The 22,977-nt window shown below is 40.5% G+C and overlaps 1 protein-coding gene across 17 annotated transcripts in view; it reads right to left on the bottom strand.

Annotated features, from left to right (window-relative positions):
- The window catches only part of GDA (guanine deaminase), a 104,917-nt gene extending 82,163 nt beyond the window's left edge, over positions 1 to 22,754 (bottom strand). For 12 of the 17 annotated variants that reach the window (XM_081505432.1, XM_081505369.1, XM_081505352.1 and 9 more), the window contains exon 1: positions 22,510 to 22,754. In XM_081505432.1, coding sequence (XP_081361558.1) covers positions 22,510 to 22,632 — 123 coding nt within the window. In that variant the 5' untranslated portion in view covers positions 22,633 to 22,754. Of the gene's footprint in view, positions 1 to 10,436; positions 10,494 to 22,509 lie in introns of those variants that run through there. The other 5 variants (XM_081505435.1, XM_081505434.1, XM_081505438.1 and 2 more) reach the window with 1 other exon arrangement.
- Positions 22,755 to 22,977: the final 223 nt, after the last annotated feature.

Raw genomic sequence — 22,977 nt, 5'->3', positions numbered from 1 at the left:
GATAGGAACTAAGAACAATGTACAGAGACATGTTTCTAAGAACCAAATTAGCAGTATGAACTGAGCAGTGAAAACTCGGAGAAAGGGGAAATCATTAAGAACTAGATAAAGCAGGTTGTTTTCTGGAGGAGGTGATGGGTAAGTTATAAGTTGGGCGATTTAGGGTGTAGACAGAAAGATGGGGAAGTCCAAAGGCATGAAAAATGTAAACTGATGCATTTTTATTGTCCTAATTATCACATCATTCCCTTTCCATATCTTTTCCCCTGTCTTCTCTATCTACAATGATTTGGCATTTTTTGAAGAATTCAGTCCTGTCTAGATTACACAAATAGTTTTCCTTATTCTAATTTCAGTTGCCAAAAATTTAGCATAAGTCTTGTTTTTCTTCTTCCTACTTGATTGTCTGGACAGAAAAAGAAAAAAAGGATGATTATTCAGGCTTCCATTCATACACATAAGTTTTTCTTACTAATGTCAGTCATTCCAGTTCAGTTCAGTCGCTCAGTTGTGTCCTACTCTTTGCGAACCCATGGACTGCAGCACTCCAGGCTTCCCTGTCCATCACCAACTTCTGGAGCTTGCTCAAACTCCATTGAGTCGGTGATGCCATCCAACCATCTCACCTTCTGTCATCCCCTTCTCCTCCTGCCTTCAATATTTCCCAGCATCAGGGTTTTTCCAAGGAGTCAGTTCTTCACATCAGGTAGCCAAAGTATTAGAGTTTCAGCTTCAGCATCTGTCCTTCCAATGAATATTCAGGACTGATTTCCTTTAGGATGGACTGGTTTGATCTCTTTGTAGTCCAAGGGACTCTCAAGAGTCTTCAACACCACAGTTCAAACGTATCAATTCTTCGGCACTCAGCTTTATAGTCCAACTCTCACCTCCATACATGACTACTGGGAAAACCATAGCTTTGACTAGATGGACCTTTGTCAGCAAAGCAATGTCTCTGCTTTTAACATGCTGTCTAGGTTGGTCATAGCTTTTCTTCCAGGAGCAAGCATCGTTTAATTTCATGGCTGTAGTCACCATCTGCAGTGATTTTGGAGCCCAAGAAAATAAAGTCTGCCATTGTCTCCCCACCTATTTTCCATGAAGTGATGGAACCAGATGCCATGATCTTAGTTTTTTGAATGCTGAGTCATTTATATGTTGTTTTTCTCATCTGGATTAAATCTTCCTTGCACTGTCATCACCCAGGAGACAGGGAGGGGATGAGGTTTTCTTAATTCCCTTAGAGAAGGCAGAAGTCCAAAAATGCTTCCCCAGGATCAAAGTGCATTTTACACACAGGAAACTTCTATTTCTATTGTCTCACCTGCTTTTGTTTGCTTTAACTTCAAATAATCTTAAATTTATAGAAAAATTATGCCTTCATGCTTGATCCTAAGAAAATGAAAATGCCTTTACTAGTGGCATCCCATACTTTAAAACAAAAATACTGACTAAGTATCAAGAGGTCCAGTGACACTGAGCTGTTAAATTACTTTTCTGAAATAAGATGGTAAAATGATTATTAGGAAAGCTGTAACTACTTCTAAGGAGAACTTGGCAGGCTACAGTCCATAGGGTCACAAAGAGTAAGATACAACTGAGCGACTAAGCACAACTACTTCTAAACTGTGGCACGTATATGTTTGCCAATGCTTTGGCATCCACTCAAATTTAATATTTGTACATGGGCAATATAAGAATGCTTATATACCTTTTATAAGCACAAACATTTGTCGAGAAGCTCTCAAATAACTGGGGGAATAAAACACGTGTAACTTATCTGTATTTTATTACTATTGGAAGTACTTTATGATAAATAAAAATATTACATATCTATTATCTCAAAAGAGTTGTCTATTATCACTATCTGTATTTCCTTATCATTCATCCATTCGAAAACCCAAACCAAGCTGTTTGCCACCCTCTCTCTGCACCAAAATAAGTCTTCCTAAGTTCAACAATAATTTCAGGCTGCTAAATCCATTGAATACTTTTCCAGTATCATCCCATTTCTACTTCTCAGAAACATGTCACATTTGCTCTACTCGCCTCCATCTTGAAATACCCCCATCCCTTGCCTTCTATGATATTACCTTCTTGTGCTTTTCTCTGACTCGCTCTCTTTCACTCCTGCTCAGCCATCAAGTACTATGAGGGGCAGGAGATGGATAATAAGACCTATTGTTTACCGAGGCTCTACCATGTTCCAGGAATGTACATTATAAGTGGCAATTTACAAGCCATGTTTCAAGTAAATTACCATTTTATGAAGAAGTGAACACTTAACAAACCATAATATAAAACCAAAGGGAGTAAGCAGGCCTATATAATCTACATTATTCCAGATCCTTAACACAGTCCAAGTTAAAGGCATTTGAGAACTTTATGAGGTCTCAGAGTTCCAATTAGAATCTGCTCTTCAGGGTTCTTAATTACTCACTAGGACATGAAACTAATTATAGCTCCCAGTGGCCAAATACATTGTACTAACCATCCAAATTAGAAAAACCCAGAGTTCTTATTCAAACAATTATTTGGAAGATATTTTTAGCTGGCTGTACATTTTGCTGATCTTAAAGTAAACTTTTCCAACCTGGTTATCCTGCAGTTAAAAAAAAAAAAATCCAAGCACTGTTTATCTAACAAATTTGTTAATCTAACAAATTCATCTGAGTGCCTACTATGTGCTGCTAGGAGTCATGAATATAAAAGTGATCAAGTCATGGACCCTGCCTTTAAGGTTGAGACTCACAAAATAAAGTAAGAGCCACAAAGAGGCGCCAAGCAGAAACTGAGGCACAAAGTAGCTTTCTGCAAACAGAAAGGTGGGAGCAATGTTGGCAATACCCTCATTGAGGAAGTAACATTTAAATTAGTTTACAAAGGTATATTCAACCAACCGTTAGAAGATGAGGAAGAAATATAAACAAAGACACAAAGGCATAAGGAACATGAAAGGTAGGTCAATTAGTCAGCAAGGCCAGGCCTAGATTTATCGCACAGTTAAGCAATGTGGAACCATAAAATGACTTTGAACAATAAACTAGTTTTAAAAACTTGCACATGAGCCAGGACTTCTCTGGTGGTCCAGTGGCTAAGACTCCATGCTTCCAATGCAGTGGGCCTGGGGTTTGATCTCTGGTTAGGGAACTAGATCCCACATGTCACAACAAGAGTTCTCATGCTGCAACTAAAAAGAAAATTATCCCACATGTCATAACTAATGATCTGCAATGAAGACTGGAGATCCAGCATGCCACAACCAAGACCTGGCACAGCCAGATAAATAAATTATACATATATATGCATGCAGGTCAGGAAGCAACAGTTAGAACTGGACATGGAACAACAGACTGGTTCCAAATAGGAAAAGGAGTACGTCAAGGCTGTATATTGTCACCCTGCTTATTTAACTTATATGCAGAGTACATCATGAGAAACGCTGGGCTGGAAGAAGCACAAGCTGGAATCAAGGTTGCCAGGAGAAATATCAATAACCTCAGATATGCAGATGACACCACCTTTATGACAGAAAGTGAAGAAGAACTAAAGAACCTCTTGATGAAAGTGAAAGAGGAGAGTGAAAAAGTTGGCTTAAAGCTCAACATTCAGAAAACTAAGATCATGGCATCCAGTCCCATCACTTCATGGCAAATAGATGAAGGAACAGTAGAAACAGTGGCTGACTTTATTTTGGGGGGCTCCAAAATCACTGCAGATGGTGATTGCAGCCATGAAATTAAAAGACGCTTACTCCTTGGAAGGAAAGTTATGACCAACCTAGACAGCATATTAAAAAGCAGAGACATTACTTTGTCAACAAAGGTCCGTGTCTAGTCAAGGCTATGGTTTTTCCAGTGGTCATGTATGGATGTGAGAGTTGGACTATAAAGAAAGCTGAGTGCCGAAGAATTGATGCTTTTGAACTGTGGTGTTGGAGAAGACTCTTGAGAGTCCCTTGGACTGCAAGGAGATCCAACCAGTCCATCCTAAAGGAGATCGGTCCTGGGTGTTCATTGGAAGGACTGATGTTGAAGCTGAAACTCCAATACTTTGGCCACGTGATGCAAGAGCTGACTCATTTGAAAAGACCCTGATGCTGGGAAAGATTGAGGGCAGGTGGAGAAGGGGATGACAGAGGGTGAGATGGCTGGATGGCATCACTGACTCAATGGACATGTGTTTGGGTAAACTCCGGGAGTTGGTGATGGACAGGGAGGCCTGGCGTGCTGCGGTTCATGGGGTTGCAAAGAGTCAGACATGACTGAGTGACTGAACTGAACTGAATATTTATATATATATATATATAAACTTCCACATGAATGTTCATCGTAGCACTGTTGACAATAGGCAAAAGGTGGAAACAATTCAAATGTCCATCAACTAATAAATCAATAAACACAATATACTGTATCTATACAATGGATTGTTCAGTTCAGTTCAGTTCAGTCACTCAGTCATGTCCGACTCTTTGCGACCCCATGAATCGCAGCATGCCAGGACTCCCTGTCCATCAGCCATAAAAAGGAATGGTGTTCTGACACATGCCACAATATGGGTGACCCTTCAAAATATTAAGCTAAGTGAAAAAAGCCAGGCACAAGGTCCATAATATCTGTGTCCATCTATATAAAATATCCAGAATAGGCAAGTTTATGGAAATAGAAAGGAAACTAGCAGTTGCTGGCTGTCCCTGGTGGCTCAGATGGTAAAGTGTTTGCCTACAATGTGGGAGACCTGGGTTCAATCCCTGGAAAGATCCCCGGGAGAAGGAAATGGCAACCCACTCCAGGACGCTTGCCTGGAAAATTCCATGGATGGAGGAGCCTGGTAGGTTACAGTCTATGGGGTCACAAAGAGTCAGACACGACTGAGCGACTTCACTTTCTTAGGTGAAAGGGAGGAGGAATACAGAGTGACTGCTTCACAGTTAATGGGTTTGCCTTTAGAGTGATGAACATATTTCAGAACTAGACATTGGTGATTGTTGTACAACATTGTGAATGTAATAAATAACACTAAACTGTACACTTCAAATGGTAAATTTTATGGAAAATTATAAAAAGTAAAACAAAAAACACAGCAAACTAATACAGAAAGTTATAAAGTGGACCATGAAAATTCTCCATCACATCCCCAACTCTCCACTCCTACTCTATAAAAGTAAATGTTATTTCAGTTTTTAATTTTAATATTGCCTTCCAGAAATGTGTTTTGTGTGCATGTATACAAGGGTGTGGGTGAGTGGAGGGTGCTGTATGATTATATGATACACTTTTTCAGTCGATTTATATTTTACTACTGGGAAATCTTGGGTTCTTAAAATTCCTATACACATCAGTATATGTAAGTCTAAAAGGACTCACTTTAAATGAGAATTACCTTATAATTGTTTAGCCTTCAAAGTTTTTTTTTCTAACTCACATTATCAATAGCTGGTTAATAAATTGAGATCAATATAGTTGAGTTTTCAAGTGGGGGTTACTAAGGAAAGTTCATTCTGTCAAAATAATTTTTTAAAACCCAATAACAGCCTCAGAAGAGAAAAAGCATTGTGCCTATATAAGCAGGTCTCATGGTGGTGCCAACCTGAGCAGAACCACGATGAGAAAACATGAAGTATACTTATTATGAAATGGTTTCAGGTAACAATGAATAACTAATTCATAAAAAACAAGTCAGCATGTCACAAGCAGAGAACTTCAACAGTCAAAAGATTTTGAAAGACAGATCTCAATGGGGAGTATAATTAAATTTAATTTATCCTTTAGACTCAATGAGTTAGTGTAATAAAGACAATGAAATAATGCTTTCATAAAGGAGAAGGGTGAGGCTTTTTAGAAGGTAGGAAACAAAGTCCTGGGGACTTTGAGGGAAATGATCAACAGTTATTGCTCAATCTTTTTTCTTTTTGCCATACCACACGACATGAGATCTTAGTTACCCAATCAGGCCTCTAGCCCTTGTCAGTCAAGTGTCAAGTCCTAAATGCTAGGGAACTCCCTACTGTTCAATCTTTAAAAATATATCAGAAGAGAAGAATCTGTCTTCACCTTTAATCTTAGAGATTAAACTTGTATTAACAATTTAAGTACAGGAGGCTCCTATAATTTTGCCATTTGACTATCTGAAAACAAAGGGCTTTACAGTGGCTTTAGGACAGCGAAGTCATCCAATGTACCGTATGTTTTGTTAGTAGCTCAGTTATGTCCAACTCTCTGCAACCTCATATACTGTAGCCTGCCAGACTTCTCTGTCCATGGAATTCTCCAGGCAAGAATACTAGAGTGGGTTGCCATGTCCTCCTCCACAATGTACAGTAATTAGATGTTTATTTCAGAGTTAGGATTAACACTCTGAGCCTCAGCTTCCTTGTCAATAAAATAAGGAAAAGTTTTGTCACCAGGGAAGCAAGTCAAGGGTCCTTAATCTGTATCTAAGCTGTCTCTGTAAAGCAAAAGTGTACCTGTCTTGAAAGATATCCTGGAGTAGGAAATGGCTACCCATTCCAGTATTCTTGCCTGAAGAATTCCATGGACAGAAGAGCCTGATGGGCTATAGTCCATGGGGTCACAAAGAGGTGGACACGACTGATCATACACACATGCAAAGAAGTCCACCACTGCTGGTAAACCCCCTTCTTTTTGTTGTTATTTTAGTCACTAAGTCATACCCAACTCTTTGCAACCCCATGGACTGCAGCCCGCCAGGCTCCTCTGTCCATGGGATTTTCCAGGCAAGAATACTGGAGGTAGGTTGCCATTTCCTTTTCCAGGGAATCTTCCCCACCCAGGGATTGAACCCGCATCTTCTGCATTGCAGGCAGATTCTTTACCACTGAGCCACCTGGGAGGCCCCATAGCAAACTTGAGAAAACCAAAAACTGACTGTATATTCTAGTTTTTACGTAATTAGGACAGGAGGGCTTAATGACAAGAAACTAATGGCATTAATTAATTAATCAGCTAGCAATGGCATAAGCTACCCAAGTTTAAAAATTGGGACAAAGGTCTCTCTACAGCTTATTACCACCTCACAGTAATAAGATCTCTGCCTGCCTGCACCATACTAGTTACGCCCACTTCTGACCAGACACTGAAGGACCGTACGAGGACTGAAAAGAGACATGAGCTGCTTACTGGAAAATTGCCACCTATTTCCACCAGGTAGGATGATAAAAGGTCCCTGTACCCCATAACCTCTTTGGCCTTTTGCTCTAGAAAGCTCTTCTTGTCTGTAATGGGGGAGAGGTGCTTTTAGAGCATGAGTTCCTCCTTTTTCATTCTTTGGCCAATGAATAAAGTTTCTGTTTGCTGCTAAAAAAATAAATTTCTCTTTATTGATGAGAATAAAAACCAGGTAAGGAAAGAACCTAACCAGGAATCAGTAACCATTTCATCTCATAAAGTAGTCAAGAGAATTATGCTTTGTAAAAAACTGAGCACAGAACCTAGAATACAACAAGTGTCTAATAAATGTCCAGTATTATTACAGTGGGGCTTCCTTGGTGGGTCAGACCATAAAGAATCCACCTGCAATGCAGGAGACCTGGGTTCTATCCCTGGGTCAGGAAGATCCCCTGGAGAAGGTAATGGCTACTCACCCCAATATTCTTGCCTAGAGAATTCCATGGGCAGATGAGCCTGGTAGGTTGCAGTCCATGGGATCACAAAGAGTCAGACATGACTAAGCAACTAACACTTTCACTTTTAACTTTCTAATATGAGCATTAACACCATCAGTGTACCTCCTGTCTATGAGTTTATAACCCAGCATCATGGGCTAGAAGCCCAATGCAATATAAGAAGATGACTTACAAAATTTATTTCCTTTTTATTCATGTTGTTGTTTTTCAGTCACAAAGTCATGTCCAACTCCTTGTGACCCCATGAACTGCAGCAGGCCAAGCTTCCCTGTCCTTCACTGTCCCCTGGAGTTTGCTCAAACTCATGTCCATTGAGTCAGTGATGCCATCCAACCATCTAATTCTCTGTCACCCCTTTCTCCTTTTGCTTTCAATCTTTCCCAGCATCAGGGTCTTTTCCAATGAGTTGGCTCTTCACACAGGGTGGCCATAATAATTTAACGCACAACTACTTAACATAGGAAATGTGCTACTTACATTTTATGGATCAAACCTTTTTTTAATATACATTTCCTTATTTTAATTGGAGGCTAATTACTTTACAGTATTGTAGTGGTTTTGCCATATATTGACATGAATCCACCACAGGTGTACATGTGTTCCCCATCCTGAACCCCCCTCCCACCTCCCTCCCCATCCCATCCTTCTGGGTCATCCCAGTACACCAGCCCCAAGCACCCTGTCTCATGCATTGAACCTGGACTGGCGATTCGTTTCATATATGATAATATACATGTTTCAGTGCCATTCTCCCAAATCATCCCACCCTCGCACTCTCCCACAGAGTCCAAAAGACTGTTCTATACATCTGTGTCTCTTTTGTTGTCTCACATATAGGGTTATCGTTACCATCTTTCTAAATTCCATATATATGCGTTAGTATACTGTATTGGTGTTTTTCTTTCTGGCTTACTTCACTCTATATAATAGGCTCCAGTTTCATCCACCTCGTTCGAACTGATTCAAATGTATTCTTTTTAATGGCTGAGTAATATTCTATTGTGTATATGTACCACAGCTTTCTTATCCATTCGTCTGCCAATGGACATCTAGGTTCCTTCCATGTCCTGGCTATTATAAACAGTGCTGCTATGAACACTGGATCAAACTTTTTAAATCATAATTTAAATATACCATGGAACTCATTTTAAAAGTATCACAAAAACCACCACAATATTATAAAGTAATTAGCCTCCAATTAAAATAAATAATCTTTTTTTTTTAAGTTAGTATTGTAAACCTAAAAATACCTTGTATTTTGTTTCCTTATTGCCTGGGATACACCAGAAGAGAATGATACATTGTTCTCCTCTCTAGAGGGGAAACTAAATAGGAAAGCCAGTGTGACCACAGCAATCTGCATGAGTTGTTCCGGAACAAACAGAGCTCAGGGGTGTGGAGTTTCCCCTGAGCTGACCTTAGGGAAAGCCTTTCCCAGCCTGGACAGAACAGCAATAACAGACAGATCAGAAGCCAAGTATAGCATCATGTGATCACAAAGGAGAAGGAAATGGCAACCCACTCCAGTATTCTTGCCTAGAGAATCCCAGGGACGGTGGAGCTGGGTGGGCTGCTGTCTGTGGGGTCACACAGAGTCGGACGTGACTGAAGCGACTTAGCAGCAGCAGGTCACAAAGGGAAGCCATGGCCACCATGGATATAGAGACAAGGGGCTATCCTCATTTAAAAGTGAGGTGTCTGGAACATCACTTTTCAAAACCGTAGCAAAGTTCCAAAAGGGCAGCAGCTTTGTCTTACTCACAGCTATAGAACCTGAACAAGAACAGCACCTGGGAAATTATAATAAACACCAAATCAATATCTGGGAGGGAATGAATGCTTGGATCATAAAAGTCTCCAAGAATCCTTGCAGAATTATGGAACAAAAAGGGCTCCAAGTTACTGAAATTGGACTTTCCAGTGATTGTGTTGCTAGGGCTCATTTTAAGATTCCCTTAAAATTTGAGAAATGAGGGGAAAAGTGACATTATTTGCACCCAAATGGGTAGGTATATTAATCATTGACAGCATTTAAATAAAGCCTAGACAGAGATGTTGAAAAGGTGAAATGATCCTCTTTGAGATTCCAAATGAGAGAATCTAGAGGATTTTTTGACATTCAGAAGTCACTGACTCTTTTGAGATCTGATGAAAAATGCATATGAGGGCATTGAAACAATTGTGGAAAAGGTGAGAAGTTAATGGATGAACTAGTTAAAGAAAATTATTATAAAAAGAATCTGAGGTTCATTTTTAATCCATCTCTGTTGGCCTATAAAAAAACATCTCATCAACTCTTCTGTAAAACACAAGTATATCTTTCCTTAGATTAAGAAGCACCAGTTTTGCGTTGTTTGGGGAAGTTTTGGTTGTGGAAAGGCTGTGGATTGGGAGTACTTTCAGATTTTGATTTTATGGGTACTGAAAATTGAAGAATGTTTTAATGATAAGAACAGAGCAAACAAGGATGAAGGAAAAGACCAAGAAAGAGGTGGCACAGTTTCAATGGAGAAGGAATCAGGAGGAGAATAACAGGAGCACAGCAGGAGATCCTGGACTTGGTTACTAAATGAGTCATGGTTTTGCTCTCTGGAGTTCAAAGCCCAGAAAGGAAGGAGGCTAGCTGAGAGAGTTAAGTACTCAAATGGCCGAAATGGTAACCAGGGTATTTAAAATCAAATCCAGAGAAATAATAAATACTAGAGAGGAAACAGATCTAGATTCAAATCCCAGCTCCATTCCTTCCTAGCTGTATCCCACTCAGCAAGTCACTAACAGTTTCTCTGTTTACCTTGCCAACACGGAGAATTTGATCTTAAGTGGTAAATCTTGAAATGAAATGTGAACTGTAGTTGGAATGTGTTGTTTGTGACTTCATCACTGGCCATAGGATCCAGTTCTTAAGTATATTAAACACATAGGATACAATAGGTACTCAATATTGTAGAATGAATGATTAAATGTGTAAAAATATTTGTAAGTAATAGAGTACAAAAAAGGTAATCTCCAATTCCTGTGTTTTGACAAAAAAAAAAAAAACCTCTTAAAAGTAATATCATTCTCAAACCAGAATAAATTTAATCAACAGAATTAACTTCTGAATATTTACATTTTATGTAACAAAAGTCACTAAAGACAAGATTAAATTATATGTAATACTGTACTTTCTAAAGTACACACAAATATAGTTTAGAAATATTCTCAATAAAGATTGAGACAATTTGTACAATGGTTTTTTATAATGCTTCAGAGAATCCATTTATTTATTTAACAAGTATCTATTAAGCACCTAAATTATTTGCAAAATTCTGTGCTTGATAAGTAGTAGGTTTCTTCTACTTTCTTTCACTATGTGACTAGACTTAAAATCAATTTGAGTGAAAATACACACAAATAAGGTACATGGTCAGCAAGTGTAGCTACATACTGTGTAAGAAGAAAATACAATAAAGAGATGATTAATAATTAGTGATGTTGAGCATCTTTTCATGTGTTTGTGGGCCACCTGTATGTCTTCTTTGGACAAATGGCTATTTAAGATGCACAAACATCACTGATTATTAGAGAAACACAAACCAAAGCTACAATGAGGTATCACCTCACACCAGGCAGAATGACCATCAGCAAAAAATCCACTAACAATAAATGCTGGAGAAGGTGTGGAGAAAAGGGAACCCTCTTACACTACTGGTCGGAATGTAAATTTATATAGCCACTATGGAGAACAGTATGGCAGTTCCTTAGAAAACTAGAAAAGAACTAATCATGACCCAGCAATCCCACTCATGGGTATATACCCAGGGAAAACCATAACTTGAAAAGATACATACACATCAGCATTCACTACAGCACTATTTACAACAGCCAGGACATGGAGGAACCTGAATGTCCATCAACAGAGGAGTGGATAAAGAAGGTGTGGTACATATACACAATGGAATATTACTCAGACATTATAAGGAATGAAACTTGCCATTTAGAGATGTGGTTGGACCTAGAGACTGTCAAAAAGAGTGAACTAAGTCAGAAAGAGAAAACCAAATATTGTATATTAATACATATATGTGGTACCTAGAAAAATGGTATATATGACCTTAAAGCAGAAATAGAGACACGGATATAGAAAGCAAACATATGGACAACAAGGGGGAAAGGGGGTGGGATTAACTGGGAGACTGAGATGATACAAATACACTATTGATACTATTTGCAAAATAGATAACTAATGAGAATGTACTGTAGAGCCTAGAGAACTCAACTCAAAGCTCTGTGGTGACCTAAACGGGAAGGAAATTCAAAACAGAGGGGATGTATGTAAACATATAGCTGATTTACTTTGCTGTATAGAAGAAAACAACACAACATTTTAAAGCAAATATACTCCAATAAAAAATTAACTTTTAAAAAAGAGATGGGTATAAAACAGAGAGAACATTTTGGGAGTAGGGAAGTAGTAAAAAGAGGTGAGCTTGTACCCAAGTGAAATGGAAGATAAGCAGGCTCAAAACTGGCATACCTTCTAGAAAGAGTATTTCTCACTAACAAAAATGAATTTAAAATTATTGAACAGTCTCTTGTTAGCCTCCTCAACATCCACAAAACTGGATTATCAGTAAAAGCAGGTGGTTCTTTTACTGGCAGGTACATTTTACTGGCCACAGAAAACCAGCTTCACTCCAGGCTTATGCCAATAACTATTAATACTAGGTTCCTCCCTCTTGGTGTTCATCATAACTCCATCGAAAGGACCACTTTTAAGAGGAGTGCCTGGGAGACATGTGGTCCTGCCCATCCCTCTGACAGCCTGAAGCCTGTCTCTAGAACAATTTCAGATCAGCCAAGACCTAGGTACCTGGAACACCTCCTACAGCCCCTTCCCCACAGCTTCAGCCCTACAGAATGGTTTTATGAACCCTCTGCTTCCTGTCACATCTGCAGCTCAAGAGAGGCAATTCTACAAAATGCTACCTTGCACAGGAAAGTTGTTAAGACTTTAATTATAAGACACAGTGTCCACCTAGGAGAAATTCCCATCTGAACCCAGCATCAAGAATAGGTGTGTTTCCGTGTACCCCAATGTTCATCGCAGCACTGTTTATAATAGCCAGGACATGGAATCAACCTAGATGTCCATCAGCAGACGAATGGATAAGGAAGCTGTGGTACATATACATATGGAATATTACTCAGCCATTAAAAAGAATACATTTGAATTAGTTCTATTGAGATGGATTAAACTGGAGCCCATTATACAGAGTGAAGTAAGCCAGAAAGAAAAACACCAATACAGTATACTAATGCATATATATGGAATTTGATAGATAGTAATGATAACCCTATATGCTAGACAGAATAAGAGACACAGATGCATAGAACAGTCTTATGGACTCTGAGGGAGAAGATGAGGGTGGGACGTTCTGAGAGAATAGCATTGAAACATGTATATTATCTTATGTGAAACAGAACACCATTCCAGGTTCGATGCATGAGACAAATGCTCAGGGCTGGGACAATGGGATGACCCAGAGGGATGGAATGGGGAGGGAGGTGGGAGGGGGGTTCAGGATGGGGAACACATGTAAACCCAGGGCTGATTCATGTCAATGTGTGGCAAAAACCACTACAATATTGTAAAGTAATTAGCCCCCAACTAAAATAAATAAATTTATTTTAAAAAAATTTTAAAAAAGCATTACCAAACTAGAAATAAAAAACTTCTAAAACCTGATAAATAATACCTAAAAAAAAAAAAAAAAGAATAGGTGTGTTTCTCACAAACATGTGGTGGCTAAACAATATGCTAGTAAACAACCATTGGCTCACCAAAGAAATCAAAGAAGAAGAAGAAGAAAAAAGAAACACCTAGAGACAAATGAAGATGAAAGCACTGAGGTCCAAACCTCACTGGATGCAGCAAAAGCAGTTCTAAGACTTAAGTTCATAGCAATACAATCTTCCCTCATGAAACAAGAAAAGTCTCAAATGAGCAACCTAACCTTACACCTCAAACAACCAGAGAAAGAACAACAAACAAAAGCTAAAGTTAGTAGAAGGAAGGAAATCATAAAGATCAGAGCAGAAATAAATGAAATAGAGACAAAACAATTGCAAAGACCAAAGAAACTAAAAGCTGGTTCTTTGAAAAGATAAACAAGATTGATAAACCTTTAGCCAGATTTAGCAAGAAAAAAAAAAGTAGAAGAATCAAATCAGCAGTGAGAAATTAGAAATGAAAAAAAAAAGAAATTTACAACTGACTCCATAGACATACCAAGAATCACAAGGGACTACTATGAACAACTGTATGCCAATAAAATGGACAACCCAGAAGAAATGGACAAATTCTTAGAAAGGTACAGTCACCCAAGACTGAACCAGGAAAAAACAGAAAATATGAACAGACAAATCACAAGCACTAAAACTGAAACTGTGATTAAGAATAGGTGTGTTTCTATGTGGCAACCTGGATGGGAGAGGAGTTTGGGGAAGAATGGAAACATGTACATGTATGGCTGAGTCCCTTCTCTGTTCACCTGAAACTATCATAACATTGTTAATCAGCTATAGCCCATTACAAAATAAAAAGTTTTTTTAAAAAAAAAGAATAGTTGCATTTCCCTTGTGCAACTGCTTTCAGCAATTGCCAATTAGGTAACATATCCTTTTAACAGCTGGCACCTAGGAAAGTTAGAAGCCAGTAAGAATGTAAGTCATTTCACAATGCACCTTAATTTATAGTTTTGTTTTATGTCAACATCTAACTTCTTCTTCTCCCTTACATATATAAAAGCATCACCACTTGCCTATGCCCTCTGGAACTGCCTTAAATGCTTTCTACAGAAAGGGGATTGTAAACACATGACCGATTAGATTTCTCTTCCTGTAGGTGAGGGAAGTCCACCCTAACCTTCATCCATACTAAATAGTCAGATCAACAATGAGAATAGTGACAGACTTTATTTTCCTGGGCTCCAAAATCACTGTGGACAGTGACTGCAGCCATGAAATTAAAAGACACTTGCTCCTTGGAAGAAAAGCTATGACAAACTTAGCATATTAAAAAGCAGAGACATGACTTTGCCAACAAAGGTATGTATAGTCAAAGCTATGGTTTTTCCAATAGTCATATACAGATGTGAGAGCTGGACAATAAAAAAGGCTAAGTGCCAAAGAACCGATGCCTTTGAACTGTGGTGTTGGAAAAGACTCTTGAGAGTCCCTTGGACAGCAAGGAGATCAAACCAGTCAATCCTAACGGAAATCAACCCTGAACATTCACTGGAAGGACTGGTGCTGAAGCTGAAGCTCCAACACTTTAGCCATCTGTTGCAAAGAACTGACTTGTTGGAAAAGACCCTGATGCTGGGAAAGACTGAAGACAGGAGGAGAAGAGGACAACAGAGGATGAGATGGTTGGATAGTATCACCAACTCAATGGGCATGAGTTAGAGCAAGCTCTGGGAAATGGTGAAGGACAGGGAAGACTGGCATGCTGCAGTCCATGGGGTTGCAGAGTCAGACACGACTGAGCAACTGAACAAAGTCAGATCAATGCCCATTCAGTGAATGGGCATACCATAGGCCTGCAGGACATCCTGTCCACCACCTGTGCACCCTTCAGAACCTCACAAGCAGTCAGCCATGTGTAAGATACACCAATATCTATGCTGCTTCACAGCAATGAATCAACCAGACTGCCAAGACATTCCAGAAATTAACAGACAACTTTATACAACCGGAAGGACAGCAAATTCCAATCACGTTCAGCAGCACTGCTTTAAGGCCTCGAAGAGTAAATCAAGTTGTGCTTTATTTAAAAATCTCTCTGCAATCAGAGATGTCTTTTTCTAAATCACCCCACACGATCATCCACTACATCACATCACTACATATCCCTTTCAAAACACTTTTCTGATCACCTACGTTGTGTTAAAAACAGTAAGACAATGTTGAGGAGACTTAAAGACAGTGGAGTGCCAGCCCTCTTCATGAGAGGAGGCAGCCAGAACCCCTGGAAAGTACGTTAGAAATCAGACAGGCTTGGGTGTGAATCTTGGCCTTGCCACTCACTTGCCGTGACTGTAGTCAAACCAGCTAACTCTCTGAACTTCCATTTCCTTATTTGTAGGATAGGGATGACAAAGATGATGATGATGTCTCATCTCAGGACTGTTGTATAAAGAGTCTGACAGAGTGTCTGACACAAATTATGACGTAATAAATTTTACCTTCTCTCCAGTTCACCTCCCATTTGTCAAAGAATTTTAAATCAATTCAGTGAGTGAGAATATTCTATGGAGCTAAGTATAATTAAAGGCAAAAGTGAAATAATCACTTTGTGAGAAAAAAATAACAATGTCCAATATTTGTTGAGCAATTACTATGTGCCAAGTGCTTTACACACACTATCTCACCTGCCCCACCTCTCCTTCAGGGTGCTATTATTGTCCATATTTTATAAATGAGGGTACCAAGGCTCTAATATGTTGGGAAATTTTTACAAATAAGTGGCAGAGCTGAGATTTGAATCCACATAGTCTGACTCCAGAAGCCATGCTCTTAACCACCAGGAAAACACTGGCTTGAATATACATGCACAATTTTATAGAAAAACAAAAGGTAATTTATTTCAACTGGTGGTCAAAGAAGCCTTTGGGAAGAAGGGGATATTAGAACTGGGCCTTGGAGAAAGAGCAAGATTTCACTTTGACAGAGGTAGAGTGAAAAAGGGATTTATATAAAGGAGGACTATTCCAGGCTGAGGGATTCGCACCAAAAACGTGGAGGTGTAAAATGATAGAATGTGCTGGGACACAGTGAGAAATTGGCATAAATAGATATCCCTGAGCTCGTGGTAACCCTACTTCTAATTGCAAGTGGAAAGGATGGAGCAACAGAAAGTATTAGGCAAGCAGCTTGGGGCCAAATGTCATGTCTGAAATGTCTTCCAGGGGCATTTGGATCTTAGAGGCAACAGAGAGCCTCAAGTGGTTGCGAAAGAGAAGATACATGACTATCCACCCTTCAAGAAAGAAACTGTCAATAATGAGGAAGAGGTATTAGAACGGGGGAGAGAAAACCGTTAGGAGGTTCCTGTAATACTTCAGGAAAGACAATGGAAGGCTGAACAGGGCCAGTGACAATGGAAAGGGCTGTGCCCAAAGACATCCCAGGGGCCAGTTAGGGGGCCTGAGTACTGATATGGGTGCCTGGGGAGACACTGACATTTTTGGCCAATAAGGAGAAGATAGAAATGAAAAAAAGGACAAAGCAGCTAGCCGTTCTTTGAAAAATAATGTGATTCATTGACAAAGCAGTGTAATTGTTAGTGGTGCTTTGAGCTACAACTAACAGAGAAGTAGACAATGAAGACACTTTGTTATTTCATGGAAGAAGTCAAGGGACTTCTTGGAAAGCTCCAGGGACAGCTAACTCTTCAATGATGTTATTCACGTCTATATATTCAAAGAGGGACTAGGTTGGTGCCTCTGGAAACCTCTTAATTTTTTCCTCATTGACCCAAGCAGTGGCAGCAGCAGCTCCATTCCTCACATGAAAACATCTAACAAAGGAAGGACTTCTCTTTCCACATCTGTGTCTATTTTTTAGGGAGAAAAATATTTCTCAGAATCCTCTGAGATGACTTCCTGCATGTTGGAATGCTGTCACTGACCACCCTTAGCTACCAGGAAGTTAGAAAAATAAGTATCCAACAAGCAGAATTATGATTACTGTGGATGGCTTATACCATGATATATCTATGAGCCAAGTATATTACCGGTTATCAAATTCAGAAAGTGTTAATAAGAAAGAAGGGGTTATGGCTACTGAGTGGGTAACCAACAGTATCTGCCATAAGCATTTTGAACAAAGCAATCTGCCTTCCAGAAAATGGGAATTTACAAGATGAAAATGTGATATTTGGCCATGGACACATGCTTCTAATGAAAGTGAAGCTCTGATCTGGCAGCCTCAGAAGGAATAGTTTGTCCTAAATTCCCTCCTCAAGATCATGAGATATTCTGAAGTCTTTAGCTTATCGGAAGATGGGTCTTCACCAGCCTAAGCAAAAGGGAAAGATGATACACAACTGCTAAGATTTGTGATTCAGACTATGAGAACTCCTAACAAAGCAAGATGATGCAGTCTCAGGTCAAATACAACTCTTGCTCCTCTGAGTAGTTTTGGAAATTAAAGAACATTGACTCATTCCCTTAACCACGGCTATTTAACTCTTTTCTGCATGTTCAAGTACTATATGTTCTTTAATGTTAAGTTCAGTTTTGGCTTTCTTCATCAAATTTTTCCTATCACCAACCAATTTGTATCTCACCATACTATTTAATACATTCAAACATCTTCCTAATTCTGTTATCAAATTCAGTTGATTTGACCTGAAATAGTTACCAATTCTGTCCACCTCTTTCCATCTCCTTTGCTGATAACTGTTTATGTTTACTGGGCATGTGCTTCATTGCAAGGCATTATTCTACACACTTTACAATTATTAATTCATTTGGGTAAACTCTGGGACTTGGTGATGGACAGGGAGGCCGGGCGTGCTGCGATTCATGGGGTTGCAAAGAGTCGGACACGACTGAGCAACTGAACTGAACTGAACTGATGAGATAAATTATAGTAATCATTTTTACATGAGGAGACTTGGAAATAGAATTGTTAAGTAACTTGTTCAAATTCACACAGGTAATAAGTGATACAGATATTACTGAGAAATCATAATCCATACAGGACTACTGGAAAAACCATAGCCTTGACCAGACACGGACCTTTGTTGAAAATGTCTCTGCTGTTTAATATGCTATCTAGATTGGTCATAACTTTCCTTCCAAGGAGTAAGCATCTTTTAATTTCATGGCTGCAGTCACCATCTGCAGTGATTTTGGAGCCCATAAAAGTAAAGTCAGCCACTGTTTCCCCATCTATTTGCCATGAAGTGATGTGACCAGATGCCATGATCTTAGATTACCCCACCTTCAGATTAGCTCAAGTTCTGACAGGTCATAGCAGATTTGTTAATCACTAAATGATCAGCCATACAAGGGCAGGGCAGAGTTTGCATATTTCACTCATTAGTGTATTTCCAGCAGTGAGCCCAGTCTTTTGCTCAGGAAGCAGTCCACTTTTACAATAAGTACAAGTCTAAGCTTCCTTGCCAACAGTGCATGTTCTTTGAGGTCAGTGACTGTACCTCAGAGAGGTGGGCTACTCTAGTAAAGAGAATATGGGCTTTGGTCATGTTTATTCAAAACCCATCTCTGGATGCATGACTTCTCAAGTCTCAACTTTCCCAACTTTAAGAGGAAATAATAACACTGAAGAATAAGAGATACTGGAAGTAATGTACTAGGAAACCTGGCAGCAAATGCTCTTTAGATCGTTCTTCCTAGAGGGCCAGTGCCATGAGCAGTGAGGCTGCACACCAGAGATCCAGTGACCTCCCCCACCTCACACACAATTCACCTTGGGCCAAGCTTCCTTCTCCACCTGTTCACCTGCATGAATACCACCATGTGGAGATACGCAAAAATGCTACAGTGCGCAAGAGGTTAAGGATTTGCTAGGCGCAGAGGGAAGTAAGAGGACAAAATGAACATGGTATGTGTTGAGTATCCACTAAGTGACAGGCATTTTCATACATTATCTCATTTAATATTTAGCAAAAGTAAATCTCATTCTACAAATGCAGAAACTGGGGCTCAGAGAGATTAAATGTCTCACCCATGGGCTTTGAGCAGGTAGGTGGTAGAGATCCGACATGAACTCAGGTCTGCATAGGATTTGGTCCTGCTACCCCAGTGTACTACCTCCAAAACAATTCTCTTCCTCGCTCTTGCTTTCAGGTAAATGTGCTTTAAAGACCCAAGACATCTTTTACCTATCTTTAAAGTCAACCTGACCCAGTGGGAAGAATTAAACAATTTAGTAATATGTGAGCACACAGTGTCTCACAATTACCTATCTGCAAATGAATTACACAAGCTGGAGTTTCTCTTTCAAAAAGCTACATGCTACTTAAGTAGAAAAACTAACTCAATTCAAAATGCCCAATACTAAATTGTTGACCAGAGAATATTTTTAAAATTAACCTAATTTTGAATGAGTTTTAATTGATGAATTGAAAGTAGCTAGTCATTATTATTCTCTGGGCCTAAATGAAGTTAATAAAATGAAAGATTGGGTGGAGAAGGGAGAAGGAAGACAGGGAAAATCGTGTCCCCTCTCTCTGAGATGCTACACAAGCCCAGGGCTTGAAATGAAGAACTGAGCACCCAAGACCCCCCACAACTAGTTCCATCATGCAATCTATATACTGAGGTTACCCAACATGCAACCCATCCACTCCCCGTGCCCAAATCTCCTGGGACTTTTGTGAATGCCACTTCTGAGGACTTACTCCAGATTTACAGATTCAGATTCTCTGGAAGATGATGCCCAGGAAATGGCATTTTAAGAAATACCCCAGATGTTTCTGATTCATCCCAAGGTTTGGAAACAGCTTTGGGTGCTCAGTAATAATGCAAAGATCAAGATGATTCTGCATATTTATTTACTTCATGGGGATATAATTTTCTGTAAGAACCTTGAAAACTTTGTAATGAATAATACATTTATCCCAGCAAGTCTAAAGACCAGGCAGTCCCGCTTTCAAAATGAGGGAAATCAAGTCTTAAAATATATGTGACATGTCCACCCTTTACAATCAGGAATTAACTACTTGCACTTAGAGGAGAGGGATAAACAGTCACCAATTCGCCGATTAGTGCATTTAATGCTGTAAATCTAATCCACTTGATTACTTACCTTTGTATGCAATTCCTAGTTAATGTTATCTTGTGGGGGAATGGTATTTTTCTAAATTTATAACTTCAGTATGCTCCTTAGTTACAAATAGACTCCCTGACTGAACTACTAATTGCATGTTCAGGACACTCTTTTATTCTTCTGTACAACCTCCAGGAAAGGTAAATTTTTTAGATAAATTACTTCCTTTTCTTCCTCATTACCACTGATTAAAGGCAATCCACTAGCCAATTCTCTCACCTGCTATCCTATCATTTCAAATTTTGGAAATGGAAATGTAGAAGGTAAAAGAAACCTAATTGTTGAACAGCTTCTTGTGATTAAGTAAATACCTGTGATCTTTCCTTAGTTTAGCAGTCTCTCTTCCTTTGCTTCTGGGGACTTGCCCCAAGCCTAAGGGGTCCCTGAAACTTGAGGGTCAAGTACCCAAGGCAACAATTCATTAGCCACGGGGCTTTACTGGAGTCTTCCCAATTGAAGGAGCTCTGAGAGTCTCATCACCTTGGAAACACAACAGCAGGCTCCCTGAATATACACAGAGTATAGATTTTTAAGCACCATAAGAAAACAGGGTTTAGTTATCCCCAAATGTAAAAGTGATGATTCAAAACTGTCACTGACTCGGAAGCATCTTTAGTCAGGAATAGCATCTTCAAGCTGACAAGTCACAAATACGTGTACTTTTGCTAACCAAACCGGTAGTTGGGAAAAAGCTCAAATATATCCCACCTATATCTTTAATTTTTCTCCTAAAAACGGAATGGCTTCCTCTGAAACTGGCCAGGTCACTGCCAATACAGTTACCACTGGTGTGTATGGAACATTCAAGTTACCTACATCTTTGTAGAAATCCTGATTTTTGGAAACAGAAGTGCGAAAGATAACACTCATAGAAGACATTTTGAACCTTAAAATGGAACTGCTTGTTTTGATGCAAATGGCTGGGGGGCGGGGGTGGGGGGGTGGGCAGTGAGGCTGTAAATTTCTCGGACTAGCAGCAGCAGCGGAGAAGGCAATTGCACCCCACTCCAGTACTCTTGCCTGGAAAATCCCATGGACGGAGGAGCCTGGTAGGCAGCAGTCCATGGGGTCGCTAAGGGTCGGACATGACTGAGCGACTTCAGTTTCATTTTTCACTTTCACGCATTGGAGAAGGAAATAGCAACCCACTCTAGTGTTCTTGCCTGGAGAATCCCAGGGGCGGGGGAGCCTGGTGGGCTGCCGTCTATGGGGTCGCACAGAGTCGGACACGACTGAAGCGACTTAGCAACAGCAGCAGCAGCAGCAGCAGCAGCAGCAGTCCGAATCCCATGAACGGAGGAGCCTGGTAGGCTGGAGTCCATGGGGTCGCTACGAGTCGGACACGACTGAGCGACTTCACTTTCACTTTTCACTTTCATGCTTTGGAGAAGGAAATGGCAACCCACTCCAGTGTTCTTGCCTGGAGAATCCCAGGGACGGCGGAGCCTGGTGGGCTTGCCGTCTATGGGGTCGCACAGAGTCGGACACTACTGAAGCGACTTAGCAGCAGCAGCAGTCTGAATCATTAGTATCAATACGTTGTTTGCTGAATGATCAGGTGAATGAAATCAGTTCTTAACTTATTCGAATGCGCTGAAAGGGTTCAACAACACTGATCAAATGACCCTTCGATTACTTCGTTCACAATAAATTCAATCAAATTTACAGGAGCACCTAGGTGGTGCTAGGCACTATGCCAGGAGCCTGAGATACAAAAATGAATGAAGCAAGGTGCTAGTTTATTAATGATCTCAAGATTTGAGAGGGCACAGCCTCGCTCCCCCTTCCACCGAAGCCTGCACGGCTGTGGAACCAATCGTACTCTACATCTCCCAGCACCTGGGAACACTTTACTTCCAGTCCAACCCACGAACCCAGCGCCAGGGCTCTCCCGGAAAGAGCCAAACCCTTAAGTTCAACTCCGCACCGAGCTAACTCCGGGGTCCGTGGCTCACCGGGCGAGATTCCTTGCACCTGTCCGCCCGCCCGTCGGGATGCGCCAGAACCCCGCACCCGCTTACTTTGCCACTGTCGCTCACACCAAGGAGGTGGTCCCGCAGCACCTCCATGGGGCAGGTCCAGGTGGAGTGGACGAACGTCCCTCGGAAGATGTGCGCCAGGGGCGGCATCCGGGAGGCACACATGTTAGCGGTGGAGCGCAGCGCGGAGTCCGCGGGCGGAGGACGGCTCACCGGCCGAAAGCGCAGCGAGGACTCCCTGTGGCTGCAGGCAGCTGCCGAGCCAGAACCCTCAACGGCCTCGTCCTGCCCCCGCTTCCCCGCGCGATCCCCTGCCCCCTGCAGGCCGCGCCCAGGGGCTGGCTCCCTGCCTCCTCGATGCCAATAGGATTTGTCTCCCGTGAGTTGGCTCCAGTCTTTCTCTCCTCCCCTGCTTTAGTTTTTGATACAGTTAACTCTTTGAGTTTCCAAAATCACCGCTCACGTCGCGATTCTTTTAACCCTTGGTGGCTGTCGCCCATGCAGGGGGCC

This window comes from Giraffa tippelskirchi, chromosome 1 (genome assembly GCF_054371585.1).
Source record: "Giraffa tippelskirchi isolate mGirTip1 chromosome 1, T2T-mGirTip1v1.2.pri, whole genome shotgun sequence".
Classification (NCBI taxonomy): Eukaryota; Metazoa; Chordata; class Mammalia; order Artiodactyla; family Giraffidae; genus Giraffa; species Giraffa tippelskirchi.
This window is presented reverse-complemented; position numbering and strand designations above follow the sequence as displayed.